The 21,070-nt window shown below is 48.5% G+C and overlaps 1 protein-coding gene across 2 annotated transcripts in view; it reads right to left on the bottom strand.

Annotated features, from left to right (window-relative positions):
* Positions 1-21,070, bottom strand: part of LOC144153701 (structural maintenance of chromosomes flexible hinge domain-containing protein 1-like) — a 79,726-nt gene that overhangs the window by 53,799 nt on the left and 4,857 nt on the right. Inside the window, exons 4-20 of one of the 2 annotated variants that reach the window (XM_077685382.1) lie at positions 20,658-20,739; positions 19,782-19,864; positions 17,721-17,863; positions 14,595-14,712; positions 13,450-13,569; positions 12,970-13,133; positions 11,484-11,583; positions 10,227-10,437; positions 8,965-9,151; positions 7,025-7,151; positions 3,923-4,117; positions 3,689-3,802; positions 948-1,054; positions 698-780; positions 453-557; positions 279-356; positions 10-129 (exon numbers count right to left, since the gene is read on the bottom strand). In XM_077685382.1, the coding sequence (XP_077541508.1) occupies positions 10-129; positions 279-356; positions 453-557; positions 698-780; positions 948-1,054; positions 3,689-3,802; positions 3,923-4,117; positions 7,025-7,151; positions 8,965-9,151; positions 10,227-10,437; positions 11,484-11,583; positions 12,970-13,133; positions 13,450-13,569; positions 14,595-14,712; positions 17,721-17,863; positions 19,782-19,864; positions 20,658-20,739 (2,137 nt within the window). Of the gene's footprint in view, positions 1-9; positions 130-278; positions 357-452; positions 558-697; positions 781-947; positions 1,055-3,688; positions 3,803-3,922; positions 4,118-7,024; positions 7,152-8,964; positions 9,152-10,217; positions 10,438-11,483; positions 11,584-12,969; positions 13,134-13,449; positions 13,570-14,594; positions 14,713-17,720; positions 17,864-19,781; positions 19,865-20,657; positions 20,740-21,070 lie in introns of both variants that reach the window. The other variant, XM_077685381.1, reaches the window with a different exon arrangement.

The following is a 21,070-nucleotide window of genomic DNA, read 5'->3' on the forward strand; positions in this document are numbered from 1 at the left end:
GGCTCCCACCTGTGACAGTGAAGCGGATCCTGAATGAAGGCAGCTCCTTGCCCGATGTCATGGCCGTGCTGGAGTCGCTCAGCATGGCTTGCAGGGTCAGCGTGTGGGCACCAAGGTTCTGGATGTTCTCTGCCAAAACACCATGGGGAGCTTTGTGTCAAGCGCTAAGCATCCACTTGTGACAACACAATAGCACACTGGTATCACTGGCATCCATGATAAAGTCCCAGCACAGGGTCACGAAGCTGGGGAAGAAATTCGGGGGAACCCCAGCTCACCCATTTTGCGGAACCAGTAGCCCCAGTTCTTGTTGTGTGGTGAGACGTATTGGGCCACCACCTGGTCACCTGAAGCCGCTGTTGAAAACGCAGCGCCAGGGGCAAACAAAGACCATAAGCACGGGCACAAGTCATCATCCTGGGGAAAGGGGGGAAGGCCCCATGGGTGCTTACAGTGCCAGACAATCTTCATCTCCACAGAGAGGCGCTTGTTCTGGTAGCCGGGCAGCTTGCTCACGTTCTCGCCCCTCTTGTTCTGGATCTCCACCTTGATGTCACCTGCCCCACACAACCGGCCCGCTTTCATTGACAAGGCTCCCTCCTTCCCAGGTTGCCAAATGTCTGGCCAACCTTCGTTTGCATGCGAGCAACACCCTGGGAAAGGGGCGGGGGGCACGAAACCATCGAACAACACACACCTATGGCCTTGCCAGCAGGTCGCTTCTCGTTGGGATGGAGCTGATCGCCTTCGGGCCACGTCACGTATAGCTTCGATGGCAGCCTGGAAAGAAACCATCAGCATTCAGTGGCTGTCCCTCCGCAGGGGGAAACTACACGAGGAGCCAATCGGCATTTTTTCTCTTCTTGCACGCAAGCTGGGTTCCCAAAACTGTGCGCACGTGTCAAGTGTGTGCACGGATTGCAATGAAATCCCCAGTCAGCACTCACCTGCCTTCTTCCTCCTCAATGATCTTCTGCAGCTGGCTGTCTGTCACTTTGCGGTCCAGTTTTGCCAGCGGGAAAATCTTCACTTCGTCATACAGGGACCTTGGTTCCTAAGAACCGATGAAAAAAATGTACAGCCTTTATACTAACGCATAGTAGGAATGCTCAAGTTGAATACCGTATTTTCGCGCTTATAACCCACACCTCGCACCATAAATGCGAAAATTTCAGGGGTAAAGTCGAGGTGTGGATTATATGCGAGGTATGTCCTTTGGTACAGCTTCACGGCAAAATGCGTTGAGCTGTGAAGCCCCGGCAGCAACAGCGACCAAGCCCCATTTATCTCACTGATAGTGCTCTCATTTTTGACACACAGCTCAACAACATAACCTGAGAAAAAATATCGGGCAAGTCAGCTAGAGTTTTCCGTAAAGGAAAGCACCGTTCAAGAGCATGAGTGCCAATGTTCGAAAACGCCATGAAAACACAGCTCCATACTATGATGGTAGGTACGAGTTGAATTTTGTTTGAAATTAGGTGGTGGCTTCTGCTGCCCAACTATTCTATTTTTAGATGCTTAATTTATTGTGAAAGGTTTCTAACTTGTACCTTTTTGCTGTATAATTATTGTGTTTCATTGAATAGACCATTCAAAGCACACATCAAACGTCTTTACGCTAAATGGACAGGCCACAACCGTAGGCCTGATATTGCACTGTTCTGTGAGCGCATCGTCAAGGCATGAAAGGTAATTCAAGGCAAGGTGATTCGCAAAAGCTTTAAGAAATGCTGCATTACAAACAGCATGGACGGAACTGAAGATATTGTGTTGTATGACAATGACATCTGTGGCCCAAGCGAGAGCAGTGACAATGAGTGATTGTGGCTTAGGCCGTGGAGAAAATGTATTCAATACGCAAAATATAGGCAAGTTTTTTTGAATCAACAAAAGTGCCATGTTGCTTGAGTAGCTTTGGTCCAGCCTTTCGTGTTACACAGGGGTGATCCAGCCATTCGAACTATTGGAGCAATTTTTGGAGCTGAAAAAATGTTATTTTGGAGCACTATTGTATCAGAGCTTGATTTTGGAGCAGCTTGGGAGCAGCACAAAACTTATGTTGCAGCTTCATTTATCTGGAGATAAAGAAGGCTGGCAACTATTCAGGCAACGCTAATTACTTCCCCACAGTTGTACTCTGAAGCTGGTAACTAAAGCACCAAAAATGTGTGCCCCCACAGCCTTTAGACACCGCTGCAAGTGAAGCAGATGACAAGCGTTTCTTTAACTTAAAAAAAAAACACCAAGTAATCATTACAAAAACTTACTGATACCAAAAAAGGGGCCCATTTTATTTACAATAAAATTATTTCACTATCTCAAACATATTGCACTGATTTGTTGTTTGTTGCCGTTTCGTTCAGTTCATCCAGCTCAAAGGGTCCGGCTCGACAATATTTAGACAGAAAATATTGCACTTCACACACATCACACCATACTATTGCTTCTTGCTTGCCTTGTTATTAAGTTCATTCAGCTCGGAGAGGGTGTGGCTAAAGGCAGAGTTGCCTTCTGCTAATAAAGCCTGCCCTGATGAAATAATGTTTTCAGCCCTTTTCAGCAACGCACGGCATGAGATCCCCTTTTCTTCCAAATTCCACCTGAGCCGCTTTTCATTGCCGACATCATCACCACATTCCCGGCCACTCAGGCGGTGGATAAGAGCAATATGAAGGGGCTTTATTTTCAATACCGTCACGTGGAATGAAAAAAAAAAGAACAAAAAACAAAAACAAAGAGATACCCGCTGCGAAAATCCCAAACGGCACGTTGTTTAAACTTACGCTGATGCAGTTTTGGCTAGCGCTACTCGACTGCAGTAGCCCTAAATATAAGGCCGCACAGTAATAAAACGATTCGCCGGGAGCGCAGAAAAGAAGAGACCCTCGTTTGTGCATCTTGTCACGAGTGGCCGAACGTCAATCGCTAGTTTTCTACAAGCGATACACATGAAGTAATGCCATTATGCTTGTTTGCAGCAGTGCGGGAAACCACTCCGTTGCGGTCCACGCCACCGGAGTGTATGCATGCCGACTTGCCGAATCACCATCTCTGCTCCGAAGCGGCACCGTGGCTGCACTATTGCTGCACTGTGGCTGCTCCATGAGCAGAGCTCGGCTGGGGCAACCGAATAATCGAGCGCACCGCTTCCTCCAAGTTGCCAGCCTAGGGAACCATCGTGCTGGTTAGCGGCAGAATGATCGTCTCTCGCTTCAGCTGGTTTGAGGGGACAACTCTCGGCCGAAAGACCGGGTTCAACGGTTCGGAGCATTTGGCGCAAGTAAAACACCACTGGGCGCAGCAGGGCGCAGGAGAGTACAATTGTAGCAAAATGGCGCAAATGGCGCAGCTGGATCACCCCTGACCGTGTATAAAATAAGCGGGCAATAGGCGAGGATATTTATTTTATTTATTCGTGGAGTGAAAGTGGAGGTGCGGGTTATATACAGGAGTGGGTTATACGCACGAAAGTACGGTAATCTGAATGCGACAAACCTGACTGCACTCTGAACCAGTTTTACGCACCTATCAAGAACTCCATGCAGCGTACACTTTTCTCTTAACTCTGGAGGGGAGGTACTGACAGTGACATTTTTATTCTTAGTGCATAGCAATGAAGCTTGGCAGGCGCACTGAGAACGTCCCTATTGGTATGCTGAGTACTTCTTGTTCCCGTAGGACTCACCTGCTGGATCTCGAACTCTCCCCCCGTGGCACAGACGCTGTCCTGGTAATCCCCGAACAGCAGGAACTTGCGGATGGTGCCAATGATGATCGGGTTGGTTCGCTGCGTGCGCACCTGAAATGCAACAATTGTCCCCTAATCTGGGCCACAACTTGAAGCGCCACAAAGGCACTCGACCGCCAGCTATCCGTAGCAGCTGTGAGCCATAGAGCGCGCGCGGCGAAGCTGCCTCACCAGCTGTCCCTTCTTGTAGTGTCGGCCGTCCCACTCGATGGCGTTGAAGACGGCCCAGGGGAACTGCTTGTACTTCTGTGTGTCCCTGCGGCTGACACTCTCCACATACGACTGGAACAGGATCTGCTTGTCGCTCCGCTCGTGGCACGTCTGCAGCCACTCCAGGAAATGCTTCTCGATGCTCGCACGCACCGCCTGCACGCGCGAGGGGGGGCGCAGGTTTAACTCACAAGAGAGCCAACCCAGAGATTTTTAGACCTTCATTCGCAGTGCTTAGTATTTTCCTTGTTGAGATCAAGTTTGTTTACCAGTGGTTTAGCTTCGCACTTGGCAAAAGGAATCAGCATGTCCTGAAAAGTGTGGGCATGACAAAACCATTTGCCTCCACATCATCTCTCAGTGGGCGCAATACAAAGGAACACACTTGCACAACGCATCACCAGAAGTGTGTGAACCTTGAAAAAGTGCTTTAGCTTTTCCTTCCACCAAATATTCCCCGGGACCTTGCCAAACAACCAAGCCCTCTTGTTTCCAGTGCTTATGGCATAAGGCCCGTGTGAACTAAATATTTCTGCCCAGCAGTTGCATGAAAAACAAGCCACGTCTTAAAAAATACATCTCCATTTATGCTCAAGTAGAAATATTTGAACATTACAGCTAGAGTTGCCACCTTTCCCCGAAAAAAAAAGAAAAAAAAAAGAAAAAAAAAAGGGCCTTTCGAGGGGAGGGCATGGTATATAGAATGTTTAATTTGTGTTGAAAAGAAGTTCCATGTTTTTGACATGCCGTGCCATTTATTGTAGCGTTTTCTTAGAGAGAAATCAACATGATGTTTGTACTGAAAGTGATTGAGAGCTCGGTTATTGCTCTGTATGTGCTTCACTTAAAAGTAACCGCAATTGCTGACCGTGGCGGCCACATTTCGTTGTATTCTTCCTCCCTTAGGTCCCCCTCCATCTCAGGCAGCGAGCTCGCCCGTGTATTTTGTCTGCTCCCGTATCTTTGCGCAGCATGTCGCCAAATATTTATCTTAGTTTGAACTGACGCTTATAAAACGCCACAACGGACATAATCAAGGCACAAGGGCCGAAAAACCGGCCAATGACGGCCAGTTTTAAGTATGAACCGGCAACTGGCCCGCTGTTTAAAAAACTGGTCGGGCCAGTCCAAAACCGGGCAGGTGGCAACCCTAATTACAACCCCAAATAGACTACTGCAATACTCAAATGCACCTCGGCCTGCCTATTAAAAAAAAAAAAGGGGGGGGGGGGGGGGAAATAAGGAACTTCACATCACTTCTATCTTGGCAAATATATAGAATACAAATGATACACCCACTGCACAATGGGGGAGGTGGCTTCCAATAGAAATATTTCTAGCTTTTTGGCACATAGCAATGAAATTTGGTAGGTGCACTGCAAACGACACTGAATATGTGAAGTTTCACCAAGATATTGTGAGCATTCCCCCCCCAACAAAGCGAAGGTTCATTAACTCTTCCGGGACCGCCGGAAAAAGTGATGAAAAAGGGAGGTCTCAGTACAAATTTTTTTTACATAAAGCAAAGGCTCCATCCTGCCTTAGCATATACCAAAATGCAGCTAATTATATGTTATTTTACATACAATACCAAGTTTTACTTCAACACTGACGATAGAACCATGGAAAAATCTGAAACTAAGAACTTCGTAAAAAAATGCAGAAAAAGATAGAAAAAAGCGTAAATATAAATATATTAAAAAAGAATAAAATTATTTCAGGATATACAAAATCTAACACAATGCTTTGTTTCTTCATTGAAAAAGTTTGATGCAGCTAGGTGTAACTGTTTTTTTCTTTTGCGTGTGATCGCTTTGGCACTAGGGCCATGGCAACGTCGTTGCCCAGGTACACGCCGAGCTCTTGTCTCGGCGAAAACTTGATCCGTTTCTGCGCTGGCGGCAGGAGATCACCACCATAGGTAGTTAACACCCTAGCGAATAAATATAAACCAGCCAGAACATAGTTCGAGCGCACATACCTACTCCAGAGCCAATTGAAACCGAAACCAACACCCACCTTTGAGCGTGATTTGATGTTCCAGGCTGATCGACACCCGAATCCTCACTCGAGCTGAAATCCGATCTCTAAAGTCACATTTCGACTCTTCACTGCCACTCTCATCGTTAAAATCCACAGTAGAAGGCGAAGATATGCGAGCCGAGACGAGGCGGATTTCTTATCGCGCTCGCACGAGTATGACGCCATGTTTGTTTACGTTCGAAACCACTACCCGTCAGAATAAAATATCTGACACGTTGCCGCCTGGCGATAAAAAAAGAAACTTCACAAAAGAGAAAACTCCAGTTTTCAAGCTATCTCCTAGATGTCGCTAGGTGCTCCATCGAGCGAAAATTTGTATTCTGCAGGCTCGCGAAACCATCGATCATATGTGATCGATAGCCTATGGAGTGGTCCCGAAAGAGTTAAAAATTCAGGAACATATTCAATGCAGGCCCAAGATGAAATAAGTGGCCATTTTGTTTTTTTGTCCAAGTCACCGCAAGCTGCCAGGGCTCCAAAAGTGGCTTGTGCACCCACAGCAGCAAAGACACGATGAATGCCGGGATCATTCACAGAGTCCATAAGCATGCGCATGGGTGCACGCGTGTGCATCTGCGTACACATACGTCCCTTATCTGGAGGAATAATGTGCAAAGTTCGGGAAGCCCCCCAGGAGCAGTGGAGCGAGAGTGCGTCACTGCAGTGTTGTGCTGGAGCTGTGTTAGTTGATTGATTGATTGTAGGGTTTAACGCGCCGACGCAATGCAGGTGATGAGGCGCGCCGTAGTGGAGGGCTCCGGATTAATTTTGACCACCTGGGGATCTTTAACGTGCGCCGAAATCTCGTACACACGGGCGTTTTTGCTTTTCGCCTCCATCAGAAAAGCGGCCGCCGCGGCCGGGAATCGAACCCGCGACCTCGTGCTCAGCAGCGCAACGCCTTAGCCACTGAGCCACCGCGGGAGCTGTGTTAGTCCCGAATGACTTAGCAGCATCGCTCATGAGCCCCACTCTCACGGATAAACAACCAATGGCAAAAGAAAAAGCGGTGCCACGTGCCTGGTTGTTGATGACCCGGGCAAAGATGGTGTTGTTCTTCTCTCTCAGCTTGTTCTCCAGGTCCATGAAGGTGAGCTTGTTGGTGCTCACTTGGAACGCATCGTCCGTCCACAGCACGCCCGAGATCCTGCACCAGTGGCCACCAGGCATTCCGCAACTGCCCACTTGGTGCCCCCCAATGTGCTCGACAAAAGCGCGCCCGGCACTGTTTGACGGGGTAGGAACGGGGAAATTTACGCACCTGCACTGCCCTCCCAAGGAGACCCTCACAGGCACCAGTTTGAGAACATGTGAAAACTGAGCAAAGTGCTCGACTTCTTGCAGCAACATCTAGGCAGCAGCGCGATTGTTACACTGCTTTCAACAAGTCTTATACGAGTTATTTTCCCTTCACCTTGGCTGATATCTGCTGTGTGTGTGTAGCTGGAACGACACATAGCCACTTTTCCCAACAGAAATGCACTTGCCAGACTGTGTGTGTGAGTGGCCGCTTTCCCCAGTTTTCCATCTTGACTGTTTTGCTCTGCACTTTTACACTACTATGCCCTTTCGCCAACGAGCTCAGTTTTATTATTGTTAGTACATAAACTATTTTATTTTTCTGTGACAACACTTGCAGCTACATGTAATGCATACAACCAGCCAACATGGTGGACAGCTTTGCAATGGCTGAAGTAATGCCGAAACAAAAATAGATTTTTTATAATATTACGAGCAATTATACAGTAAAGGGCACTCTAAAACATGCATAAAAAAGTGCTGAGAAGCATATACATTTAGATAAAATATGCGAATGGATATAGAAAGCATATGATCAACAAAACCATCAGTACTGGTAACCATAGGTCGGCAAACTCACTCACGAGTGCACTCACACAACCCCCCCTCACCACTCATGAGTGAGTGGTGAGTCGGCCTCGCCATCAATGTGGGCTGGTGAGTGCGAGTGCGAATGAGTGCGAGTGCCACTCGCGGCAAACCCCACTTGCCACTCGTGAGTGCGAGTACTACTCGCGGCAAGCCCCACTCAACACTAGCGAGTGCGAGTTCCACTCGCGGTAAGCCCCACTCACCACTCGCGAGTGCGAGTTCCACTCTACCGCTGTGAGTGCCGACCCTCGAGCTTCTACTCGTGTTGGCTATTCTTCGCAGGAGCCGCTCACTGTGGTGGTCCACCAAAGCGAGCGGCTCCTGCGAAGAACAGCTCGAGGGTCGGCGCTCACAGCGGTAAGCACCGCACATCGCACGAGTGCACCCGCTGCTCGCGAGTGGCGAGCGGGGCTCACTACTTGCGAGTGGTGAGTGCCCTCGCACTCGTGAGTGGGGCTCACCACGAGTGGTGAGCGTGAGCGCGAGTGAGTGCAAGTGGTGAGGGCGGAGGGGCAAACGTGAGCGCGAGGGTGTGCGAGTGCTGGGCACAAGTGGAGAGCGTGAGCGCGAGTGAGTGCGAGTAGCGAGAGCGGAGTGGCGAGCGTGAGTGTGAGTGAGAGCGAGTGGTGAGGGCAAAGTGGCGAGCGTGAGTGCGAGTGAGTGCTTTAGTATTTTTTTGAGTGAGTGTGAGTGAGTGGCATCCAGTTTTGCCGAGCTATGCTGGTAACATGTGACGAGCTACAGCACTGCACAAAAGTACTGCAGAAAATGTGCAATTCCCTTTTTTTTTTAGATATGACATGCAATGGGTGTGTTCATACGTGGAAGCTTGCAAACCATGCACTGCTCTTTAACCCGCTCAACTTGGGTGAGGGCTTGAGGGTGTGCCTGTCATTTCTGTTTTCCCTCTGGGCAGGTCATGGTGATACTGGAGGGGTGTGACTTGTGTCCCTGCGAATACTCATCCAAACCCTTGAACAGGCGCACCTGAACAGCACAATTGGGACAGGCAGCAGCGGTTGCTCCTCCCAGCCTGTGCCCCCGAAAGGAGAGAGAGCAACGGAGCGCACCTGTTGAAGCACTCCAGGGGGATGCTGCGGGCCTTCTTGGGGGCGCTGCACCAGTCAAACTCCTCGATGGTGGTGTAGGGAATGAGCCGGCCGTTCCAGAAGCACTCAAAGATGGGCCGCTGGCCGCGTGCCGGCTTCAGCCCGTTGCTCAGCCCTTCATCCTCGTCCTCGTTGTTGTCCTGGTTCGCTGCACACAGCAAGGCGAGCCATGGGCCGGCCGCTCTGGCCACCACCACTTTTGGCAAACATTCGCTCTTTCAACACGCCCCTGCATTTCCCGTCACATTTTGATGCTCGACACTCCCGGTTCCTTTATGCCCATGCTCCACTGGCGTGCCAAAACGCATTCGAAATGAACACCATTCCACTCAAAAGACATAGTACTCTGAATGGTTTCTGGAATCTGCCATGCTCCATCCAAATTTCAATGGCAGTTGAAGCCCTACAACATTGCTACCTGTAACTGAAAGTACAGGTAGCAATGCTGTACTTTAAGCTGTACAATGCTGAAAGTACTTTAAGCTTCCTAGCAGTACTTCATCACATTACTCAGATTTTACATCAGCTGTTCTGGTGACCAGAACGCAGTGACTAAAAAAATACAGAAGCCGCCCTGGGAGGGGGAAAAAACGATATGTCAAGCGGCGATCTGAATGATTTGATGAATGGGTTTTGGGCAGTACTACGATGGCATGAAGCGAAATGCTTCAGAGGCCCTTCGCTAATTCTGCTGGCCATGACTGATTTTTACAGTTGGTTAGCGATTGCACCTAATCACACTCTGCTCTTTTTTTTTTTTTTTTTTTGCTCAGCTTAGAGTGTCTCTAAGCGCTCGGCCGCGTGCTAGGCCTTCATCAAGCGCGGGTGCTAAGCTTCGAAAACTGCATTAGGCAGTTACATTCCCTGCGTGCACGTTGTGAATAAATGCTGCAGGTGCGCAGAAAAAGAATGTGGCTGCAGCATTTATATGCAATAGTGGCCGCAGTTCCCACTTGGTGTTTGCACCCCTTGTTTGGGCAGTATACACTCCGGATACAGTAGACATTTCTTCCAGGATTAGGTGGGTCCATTGTAACAAAGGTAGACTACCGAGGCTCTGACTGGAGCACCTCAGGAGGAGCACGTGGCAAAGCAGTGGTCACCCACACCCAACAGGCCCGTATTTTTCACTTTGCAGAAAACATGGACACAACACCCCCCCCCCCCCCCCCCTTCCCCCCATTGTTCCTGGCCAGAGAGAGCCCGAAGCCTGCCTGTGGTACCCTTGAGGTCGGCCTGCTCGGGAGGGAAGGTCTCGTGGTCGTAGAGGAAGGGGTGGTAGCGCAGCTGCCCCTCGACCACCCGGGTGCCGTCCACGGTGGCCTTGAAGTCAAACACGTCCGAGGTGGACCGGATGAGCAGCGTCTCGGGGTCGGTGTCAATGTCCCGCAGGTTGGCCACCTTGTGGTGCCCGCTCTTCATGATCAGGCTCACCTGGTTTCGGGGGGACCGGGTTAGCGACCCCCGCAAGGAGCAGTTGGCCAGCCTCACATCCGCGCACCAGCTGCTGCCCATCAAGTGGAGCATAATGGCTACAGTGAGAGAGACAGTACCAACGCTACAAACCCTACTTTCTTTTTTTTATTTTTGCCATGTCTGAAGCACCTATACAGGCTGACTGTGAGACAGTGATTTACTGGTAAATCTTCATATGGGAGTCTACAAAATATCGGGAAGAAAAAAATCTGCAGAGTAATTGATTGATTGTAGGGTTTAATAACATGCCGACACAACGCAGGCGATGAGGTGCGCCGTAGTGGAGGGCTCCGGATTAATTTTGACCACCTGGGGATCTTTAACGTCACCGAAATCTCGTACACACGGGCGTTTTTGCTTTTCGCTTCCATCAGAAAAGCGGCCGCCGTGGCCGGGAATCGAACCCGCGACCTCGTGCTCAGCAGCGCAACACCTAAGCCACTGAGCCACCGCGAAATCTGCAGAGTAGCACTAAGGAAATCCTTGCGAGGTTAGAACACCAAAGCATTTCTTCTGGACAAGTTCAATGAGTCTTGTTACGATATCAACTCAGCCGACAATTTCGACATTGAATGCTGCTGCGACGTTGGCTCCACAGAAACTGAAGGCCAACTGAGACTGCAAGCAAGAGCACACTCCCTTTGTAGGGGCCATGCGTTGTGTTCTCTGATGCTTGCACCACCAATGGCATGCAGCGTGTGCCTTGTGATGGTGTGGCAGGTATTTACACCGGTGTTAGTTCCAATGGGAGAGGCCACCTGCTTTTCAGACGCACCTTTTGTGGACACCAGCTTGCCAACACAGCCGAGTGATGCTTTCACATTAAAAACGGCAGCGCAATTTCAATTTGTTCCACTGAGAACTGCTTTGCGGCGAACACACTCAGAGACCCCTGGTCAGGCATGGTGACATCAGTGGTTTCTGATCCCCGAAGCAAAGGGCATTGACGCAACAAAACAGTTTGGTGCAAACTGAGCAACAGAGTTGACCAATGAAGCGCGTACCTCAATGTCGATGTGTCGGTATGGAGATGGGGCACGGGTACTCGTCTTATCGGGTGCAACATTTCCATTAGGACCGTGCAAGTAGTAGTGGTAGATGTGCCTACAAAGGGATGAGAACACAAATGAGATATTTGCCAAATAAGGAATGCCACACGAGAAATTGCATCCACTGCAAAAACTGCACTGTAGAAGAAAAAAAAGTCTATCAAAAGTAATAGTCAGGCTCTCCAAAAAAGCAAACGCAAGAATTGTTTTTTATAAGTAAAAAAAAAAAAACAATAAACTGATGCAATTACAATGTTGCGCTAATGTAGAAAATTTAAATTTGCCTGTTAACTTCTTTCAATTAAAAGCAAAAAGCTGTCCCAAACAAAATATCTTGTTTTAAACTGATAGTGCGGCCTCAGAAAAAAATGAAAATAAAAGGGAAAAAGAAAGAGAAAATACACATTTTCTTCAAGTGACTGTTTAAATTTATGGCAATAGTGTGGTTTTATTTTTACTGGATGCGATAAAAGCTTCCCTCAATGTACGCTTCCCCAGCTCACTTTACAACAGTTCTCCAAACATGTTCCATGGAGTACAGTCTGCTACTTCCCCGTTTTCCCATGAAGCACATCTCCCTTGCTGTATGCAGCCCTTCACAAGCCTCGGTTGTGAGCATTTCATCCAACAGCAACAGGGGATGCTCTTCTGCAGAGCCCACACATTCCACTAGCCTGGCGTGGGCAAGCTGAGAGAGTGGCACGAGACAAGGGGACGCCATCCACGTGGACATCTCACAGGAGTGCTCGTGTGCGGCTGCTGCTCAAAATCCCCACGAGTCCAACCATGTTGCCCACATGCAGCATTTTAAAACTACACACGTGCCATAATTGCTGCCAGGGACATTATACCAAGCTGCTTTAAGTAGGCAGCTGTTTGCATGCACCACCTCATGCCTGCCGTGGGTAAATACAACTGAACTGAACCCCACAGAAAACTGACAAGAGAAATATACTTCACGAGGGTGCTGGTTTGGGCCTGTTGGTAGAACAGGACAAAGAATTGAAGCACTAGGACAATGGGACAAGCGAGTCAACACACACAAGGCGCTACTTCCAACAGTTTTATTAGCAGACGAATGAACACTGGCCCTCGTCATAGTGCAAAGCGACAGCACTGCATATGTCGCCTTATCAAAGAAAGAGTGTGATTTTTTTAATCGAGTGTGACGTGTAAAATTATACTACTATGGCGTGGGCCAGTGCTCATGTATATATGTGTGTATTCGTCTGCTAATAAAACTGATGGAAGTAGCGCCTTGTGTGTGTTGAGTCGCTTGTCCCATTGTCCTAGCGCTTCAATTCTTTCACAAGAGAAGGCATGCAAGGGGACTGTTGCACGAGCCACCCCTTCAGAGTGCGGGACAGTTGCCCAAACAGCACGTCCCGCGTACAGGAGGCCCCCCGACAACAGCCGAGAAGGAAGGGAGGAGCCCACTGACGCCAGCTGGGAGCACCAGGTGCTGAAGTTGTGCTTGAGGAAGTGCACGTGCTCGCTCGAGATGCCCCAGATGACCACGCAGGTGAACTGCTCCTTGTCCACCTCCTCCAGGATGACCTGCCGCAGGCCCTCCTCTTCCACGCTCACGTGGCTCGCATCGCCCGGCTGCGCACACAGGGCAGAGCACAAGGCACAAGGCCCGTGGGAAACAACCTCACTCTCGAGGCAAGTGCTGGCACAGTTTCGTTACAACAAAGCCTCTGGGCTTCAACCGACCCGAGAGGACATTTTCACCACAACAACGAAGGATGGCCAAGTGTTGCCAGCACAAGCAACTTCAGAAGCATGCAGGTGGACAACTGGAGTAATCCACACGCACAAAATTTTTTGTTTTGGTTTTCTGCATGGTTCCCTGGAGCATGTACCGAAAGGCTCCACCTCGTTCCCCTGATTCGAGCACAATGAAAGAATGCAAACGTGCCTTCCTGTTCAAGATGTTGCCCGAGTAGATGAGGCCTTTTTCCTTCTCCCGCCGCTCAAACTCTTCCTTGGAGATGACGAGTTCATGGACGTCCTTGGAATCTTTTGGCTTGGTGATCATCTGAACACGAGCACAAGAAAAGACAAGCGCCGCATTTTGAATGCTGGTGCCGCACACGTCACCAGGGAACACACGAAAGTTTTTCTTTCATGTGAAAGCTGCTGGTGCTGAAGCTGCTCATGGAAGTGTCCAGCTCAATAAATGGCTTTCCACCATGGAGCATGCACACAATACAAGCGCAAAACGAACTTCACAGCAGTACTGGCATTGAGACAAGTGCCTGAAGTTAAAACAAGCAAGATTCTCACAAATAGTCATGTGTAATTTATCACTACTGGCGTACTCGGTTTGAATTGTACAACAAAGCCTTTCTGAAAATACAGTTTTACAGATTGTAAATTGGCACCCAGTGCAGCACAATTCAGGCTACCAGGAGTTCAAGCAGTGATATACCTCTTCTAACAAGGATTGTAGAACTTTCTTTGGGTTTTGTTGTGCACGCCTGCTTATCGCTATGCATTACAAAGACTGATTATCTCCCTGTTTTTAACAACATAAATTTAAGCAGCGTGTCAGTGGAATATTTTTGGTATGCGCCTGTTCAAGTGATTCAAATGGAAACTTGGTTTCGAGGAGATCTGGTTGTGAGGCGAGCTGTAGCAGTTTGTGCATGTAGTCATTTTAAAGGACAGTTGGAAATATCTGCTGCTCCTACGCCAGAGATCTTTGCTCCTTGTTGGCAATTTGTTGTAGTGTTTGCACAGGATTTGCGGGCCTGGCACTAATGTGACACACTGTTCGTGTTTTTTCACTCGGAGGCCCTACAGATGTTCCACGCACCTGAAAATCGATCCCGTTACTCTCTCGATAAACAGGCCGACAATGATGACGATGATGATGACATGCATAACAAATTGACACAAATCCAGCTTGCACCTTCCTAGAGCGGATGGCCAGATATTAAAGAGTTGGGGCCGCAAATGGTGAAACAAGGTACACTGCCCTTTTACACTTCCCTTTCAGCTCATTAGGAGCAAAAGAGCATTTGGGGGACCAGGCCCATGTAGGAAGGAGTGCCAGCTCACCCTGGTGGAGTTGCCAATGAAGAAAATGGCCTGCTTCCCGCCAGCACCGAAGTAGGATATCTCACTGTTGAGGAACCGGGGCTTGTGGGGAGGCGCAGTGAGGGTGCCATCTTGGTCCCTGAGAGGGAGAGGAAGAGGAAAAAAGAGACAGCTCTTCAGGCTACCACAGCAGCTAACCACTTCAGGAAATGGCTTTTCTTTTACCCTAGCCCTATTGTTACTATATAACCATCGGCAAGGCGCCTCAATTACACACCTGCTTAGCTTTCATATGCACCAGCAACTACTGAGTGAGTTTCAAACTGTGCAGCATTTACCAACTGATCTATGCATAAAAACTGCTACTGTACTCCTAAGAAGATGCAGTGCTCTGTTTGAAATAAAAAACTGAAAAGAATAAGTGAAACGTATTGCTGATGTACGACCTTTATTCAGAAAGGGGGAGGCTCTGGGCCATGTGGGGAGAGGGGGGATGAGTTCATGTTGTTGGGCGCTGAGTACAGGCCTCGAGAGGGGCTCACTGTAGACTTCGGGTATCTACAGGGGAAGTGTATGGCCCCAAGTGCTTGGTAGGTCGTAGCAAGCTGCGCTGAATTTGTGAGACCACTTTTTAATGCGAAATCAGCTACAGCGAGCAGAGTGCGGCTGCCGAGAGAGTATGGGTCGGAACGGCTGTAGGGATCGGAGGTGGGTGCTGGAAGTTTCTATATCGTGTGTATTTGGGGCAGTGCCAAGTGAGGTGTTGGAGATCTGCCGGGGTGACATGAACCTGAATGCATAAAATTCATGGCAGTGGGAAGAGGAGAGAAAGCAATGGTGCAACTAGAAGACGTGGAGGAAGTAAAATGACAGCACGTGGATGGCTGCAGCAAAGCCGTAACAATGCCTCATGCTTCCAGAAACACATCTCGAGATTTGTGTCTCCTCATTCACATTTTTCTGCATCCAAATTTCTGCTCACTATATCAGTTCCGCTCAATGGGTGTGCTTAGCGTATTTCTCTGCACAGCACACTGCCCCGTAGAGCGGTCTGGCCTGCTTGTAACCAGTGAGCCACAGGATGAGGCTAGCGTGTACCCACCCTCTTTCATCCTCCCTCTCCCTCTTCCTTTTGCACACAGCACTGGCCCCACCAGCTTTATGGATTTTGTGATGAAGCATCAGCACTGTTCTCCTTTGCTCTGCTTCATTTGTGAGCGTTCGGCCTTGACTGACGCGTGCTTGATGAGTCACATCGCAGCCCATGGGAAATTATTTAGGCGCCGTTTCGCTGCTACAAACAATACGGCACCAGCCTTTTTCTTCACTCAATGTGCCGTTTATTGCGAAAGCAATAAAAGCTTTTGTTGTCGCTAACTGCCCAAAGAACTTTTTCTGTTCTTTTATTCCATCCACAAACGCATCCGAATCTCCCGGATAAAAATGCATCTGCCATGTTGTCTGTTTTTGCTAACAATGGCACTGGGCAGTTAACTCAGAATGGGATTCGTGCACGAAAAGCTCTCCCCTGCATTGCGTTGAACTAAGCCTATTCTACTCAATCGCAGCTAAACCACAACGAAAGCCAGCTTGCTAGGGCTAAGCGGCTAGTACTGCCAATATTCCTATCCTTTTTGTTACTGCCGTGTATAAATTATACAAGGATGAAAGACATTTACTAGCATACGAGAGGACTGCTACATCAGCAAGAAGACACAACTATGCATAATGAATGTATCACTTTCTTCCCAAGCTGCAGACTGTACTGGTTCGCAGACTTCTGTCAATTTCCATGCCCGTTACGATATGAGTGGTAAAACACTCGTATCGTAAGCGGGAAGTTTATACAAGGATGAAAGACATTTACTAGCATACGAGAGGACTGCTACATCAGCAAGAAGACACAACTATGTATAATGAATGTATCACTTTCTTCCCAAGCTGCAGACTGTACTGGTTCGCAGACTTCTGTCAATTTCCATGCCCGTTACGATACGAGTGGTAAAACACTCGTATCGTAAGCGGGAAGTACCAGGTTCGAATCCTGGGCCGCCGAATACCCACCGGTTTCTTTAAAGGGTACAAGCGTCCCCGTACCGCAGCTTGTCTTGACGGTGGAACAAATGCTTGCAGCTTGATTTCGTGCTTGGGAAGTTACCCGACTTTGTCGGGAAATGCCCCGGTGGAAGGGGTCGTAACTTTTAACCGCAGCGATGGCTCAGAGGTACAGCACTCGCCTCGTATGCGGATCCTGGTACCGCTGGGCACCCACCGGTTTCTTTAATGGGTACAGGCGTCCCTAGTCAAGTGAGGACCCTTGAAAGGGGAATCCACACCTCGAAAGCTGCCTTTACCCTTGCAAGGGGCCCCTGACCCTTGTCCATCTGGCGGGGCCCCCGGCCATCATGCCGCGCTGCGCCATTGCCGGGGGTGAAGGAGTCTGGCGGCATGTCCTGCCACAGGCGGTTGCGAGTTGAGCGTCCACCGTGGCTGTGGAAGGCACCATGTGCATTCGTGTGCCTTGGTGGCGCCGGGCATCTACCAGTAAAATAGGTACAAGCGACTCCCCGGCCTGGCGCACGGCCCTAGTGTGAGACTACAACGCTTGCGAAGTTTACCCGGCTTGCACGGGAAATCGCCCCTATGGAATGGGGCGGCTGCAAAAATACAGGAACTTTTTTTTTGTTAAGTTTTGACCAATACTTTTGCCTTTAACAAACAAGCTTGCCTTTTCAAGTATTTTGTATGGTTGAATAAAATTGGCAGGGAAGAAACTATTTCTTCTATTTTTTACTCTGTTTATAACCTCACTTTCTGCTTACTCTTTATTACCTTTTGCTTTGCCATTTGTTCGTTTTGCAGCACCCCTCACAGAGGTAGCCAAGATATTTACTGGTACACAACATTTAACATTTCAATAAAGAGGCTAAGGCTGACCTACGTTGAGTAATAAACAGCTTCAAAAAAAGAATACCGTGCCAAAAATGACAGATTTAGTAATAACACTTAGTATACTGGATTAAAGCTAGTAAACTGCATACTTTGAAGAGCCAACACCCACTCCACCCAAGTGAAAGCCCAATGACGAGACAAGTACAAATGCTGCCCCTTCAGAAGGGCCTTTTCCCTCCAGCTGGTGCTGCTCACACATTGTGGATGGTCTTGTCCTTGCGAATGAACTTGGAGAGCCGGTAGATGGCCCAGTTGTTGAGCTGCCACGAGGTCATGCCGCAGCCGTTGTCCATGACCAGAATGGTGCTCCGCTCCATCTGCGTGCTGTCGTCCAGGAACTGCGGGAAGGGGGGGGAGACGAGGGGCAATCACACCAGAGACACCCTGCACGGGCAGCCACACCACCACCTGCACAATCCTGCCAATGTCGCAGCCTGCACTAGAGGGCAAACTTTTTAGGCAGCCTTGGTGCACATTCGCTTCTCTTTGGGTAACTTGGATAAATATTCCTGTTACGAAACTGAGTATTGTGCAAATGTAGAAGGAACTGGGGGGAAAAAATGCCGCTCTTTGTTTTGTTAGCTTACTACCACCACTGCTCACAAGTTCGGCGGCCATTGTGACGCTGCACCATTTCATCCTCACTCGCAGAACAATCGGGCGAGAACGCACCACAGCAAGATGCATGCATTTGAGCCACTCCTTTGCCTCACTCAACAGTGACCCCCTGCTCCCTCTCCACCACTATTGCCTAGGCAAAACCTCCGGTTATGCGCTACTGACAACGGGCACCCCAAGTGGCTGGAGTTTGGGTGTAGTCATAAATTAGTGCTCAGAGCAAGGCCACAGCAGAATGAACGAGAAGATTGCCCTAGATGTAGCCAGTGCTAGCACCCAGTTCTTAGCCACCACCTCCCCAAAGCTTAAAGCACAGAACCTGCCCCCGACGTATGCACTAACAGTTTCAAATTCGTACACCGAATGTTTTCACACTTGTATGACATACGCCAACGGTGGTTTAGGTATTCCTTGCCTCTGACACTTCCAATAAAACAAGCTCTTAGTGGCACACACAAATTTTATCCACAACTGCAACACTAAAACTCTCAGCTCTAACATTTTAGAGCCACAAATTGGGGCACAAATTGGGGCTCATGTGTTCGCTTCGGTACACACACGTTCATCAAAAGGACACTGAAGGCAAATAGCACGTTGGCCTCAGACAAAAGTTCAACTTCTAAAAGCCCTCTCAGCATTTATTTGGAGGCCAAACATGCTTTAATTGCCAAGAGATTAGCAATTGAAAAACGCATCTCATTCCTCGTGCCATTTCATGACGTTTCACGTGGCGCCAATGGTTGCCAGAAGCAAGTGAGACAGCGGTGTGGTCTAGCAGGAAAACTAAAACCTACCGAGCGAACCATCGCGGCCGCAGGAGCAACTGGTGGCGTGCTCTGAGCATACGACAAAACAACTTGCCCGCCCCACGCTTCCGTTACCTGCCACTCTCTGTGCGTCAACCTTGGTGCCGCACGAGACACGAGATGGTGACTAAACAATATAAATGTGCCGGGCGGCCTTTTACTTTACCTAGAAAACTTCTAGTGGACAGCGCAACCACAGCAAGAACGACGAGAGGGGTGCTCTTTTGATTTGCATTCTTCTCATTATGGATAGTCAGGTTTCAGTTGCTTCGATGCACTCGGCTTAAGAACATGGGCCATCTGTTAGTTTAGCTTGTAACAGCGTGCAACGCTAAATTTTTTCCGTCACAATATGGTAACACTTATTGTGCCATCTGTTGAATGTTTTTCAAAGCGAGTCGCCTATTAGCCAATCTGCAAGAAGTATGCATAGAGCTCTTAGAAATGACGAGTGCCCAAACCACTACTAACAAACATATGTACCCAAGTACGCACCATAGTGGAAACACAGCAGCACACAATGCCCTGAATCAAAAGACCTAGTTTGATTTTGATGTACACACCTTATTCAACTTCTAGACAATCAAGAAATAGTTCAAGAAATAGAAAGAAATCATCACGGCATGCGCTCGATCGCCTGTTTCAAAGCAGACGATCGAGAACAAACACTTCATCCCGGCGCAAGCCAAGAAGGTAAAAAGCTATCTATTTAGACCAAGGCTATCTATTTAGGCTATCTATTTAGACCAACTTCGGTTTTGCCTTCAGTGTCCCTTTAAAGCATAGCCAGCAATAAAAGCTCAGCGGGCAAAACAGTTGCCAAGAGACCCACCAGCTTGAGTTCGATTTTTCGGCTGCCAATGTTGTTCTTGGTGGCTGCCAAGGAATTGTCGATGAGCTCTGCAAATGCATACGCTGGAAGAGGGGAAAGAAAAATGCCTGGGTTAAGTGCTGTCAAGCTGCTGGTACATTTGGCAATGCACACAGTACATAAACCCACCAGAGCAGGGACACATATAATCACCCAATTGGGGATTATTCTGATTATGAACATGCCTTCAAAACTCTGTCGAGGCCAGTTAGGAGATCTAAGGCAAGGAAAACTTTCGGTAAGGCTTTAATATCTGTGTAGTAGTGTAAGTCCCGAGTAACTAAACGTAATAAAGGAAAAAAAAAAAAAAAAGAAGCAAGTGCATTTCTTCTCTCTGCATCAAAGGTGCTATGTAAACTGTAGCATCTTTATTAACAGCCACATTTATTTATTCAGACTACAGAAGCGGTAATCCATGTGCATTCAATTGGTTAATAAAGATGCATGCTCCACTCTGACTGTCCTCTCGGTGTCTCTTCTACTTCATGGCAATGGGAAATGTGATTCCAACAACAGTATAGGAAACCCACACAGGAACAAGAAAAAACAAGATGCAGTGCTATTCCTGGGAAAACACATTGCCTCAATGATGTGCTAAGCTGCACCAAATAAAGGGGCCCCCGAGGGGTTTGGGAGCCTTCGTGCGCACACTCCCAGTGTGGCTACCTGGATTTTGAGTGTCTAATGGAGCTGGGCATTACAGCTCACTGACGCTTGCCAGTCTTGCATTATCAATTACACGAAACTAAGCAATGCCGTTGGTTTCCCACCCCCGCTCATGAAAATCTGCCTTCCAGGAGGATGCCCCTGGTATAGAACAAAGGTCTCAAAACTCACGCAGTGGGTTCTGGCCTTCCGAGGCATAATACTCGTACATGCCAGATTTGATGATGGTGTCGTAGTGAGGCAAGTACTCCACCTGAGCACACACACGAATATGCAGTTCAATGAATAAAAACTCTGCAGTGTACAGACTACAGCTTGGAAAGAGGAAACAGCAACAACAAAAAAGTGAACAACTACGGCAATAGTGCTGTTATAATACGTGCATAACACATTCAAAACGTTGTTGCATACAATTAGGAAAATGACAAAAAAAGGATTTTTTTACTGCAGCATGGACACACTATGCCCAGACTGCAAAAAGGCTGCCAAGTGAAGTTTGTTAGAACGGCTAGAGTGACAAGACAAGGAGAGCAGGAGAGACAATGAGCCGTCGGCCACTTAAGACTGATATACGCAGCCACCAA

The sequence above is a fragment of the Haemaphysalis longicornis genome, unplaced genomic scaffold (assembly GCF_048455015.1).
Source record: "Haemaphysalis longicornis isolate Haplotype H1 unplaced genomic scaffold, Haemaphysalis longicornis Haplotype H1 scaffold_9, whole genome shotgun sequence".
NCBI classification, from domain to species: Eukaryota; Metazoa; Arthropoda; class Arachnida; order Ixodida; family Ixodidae; genus Haemaphysalis; species Haemaphysalis longicornis.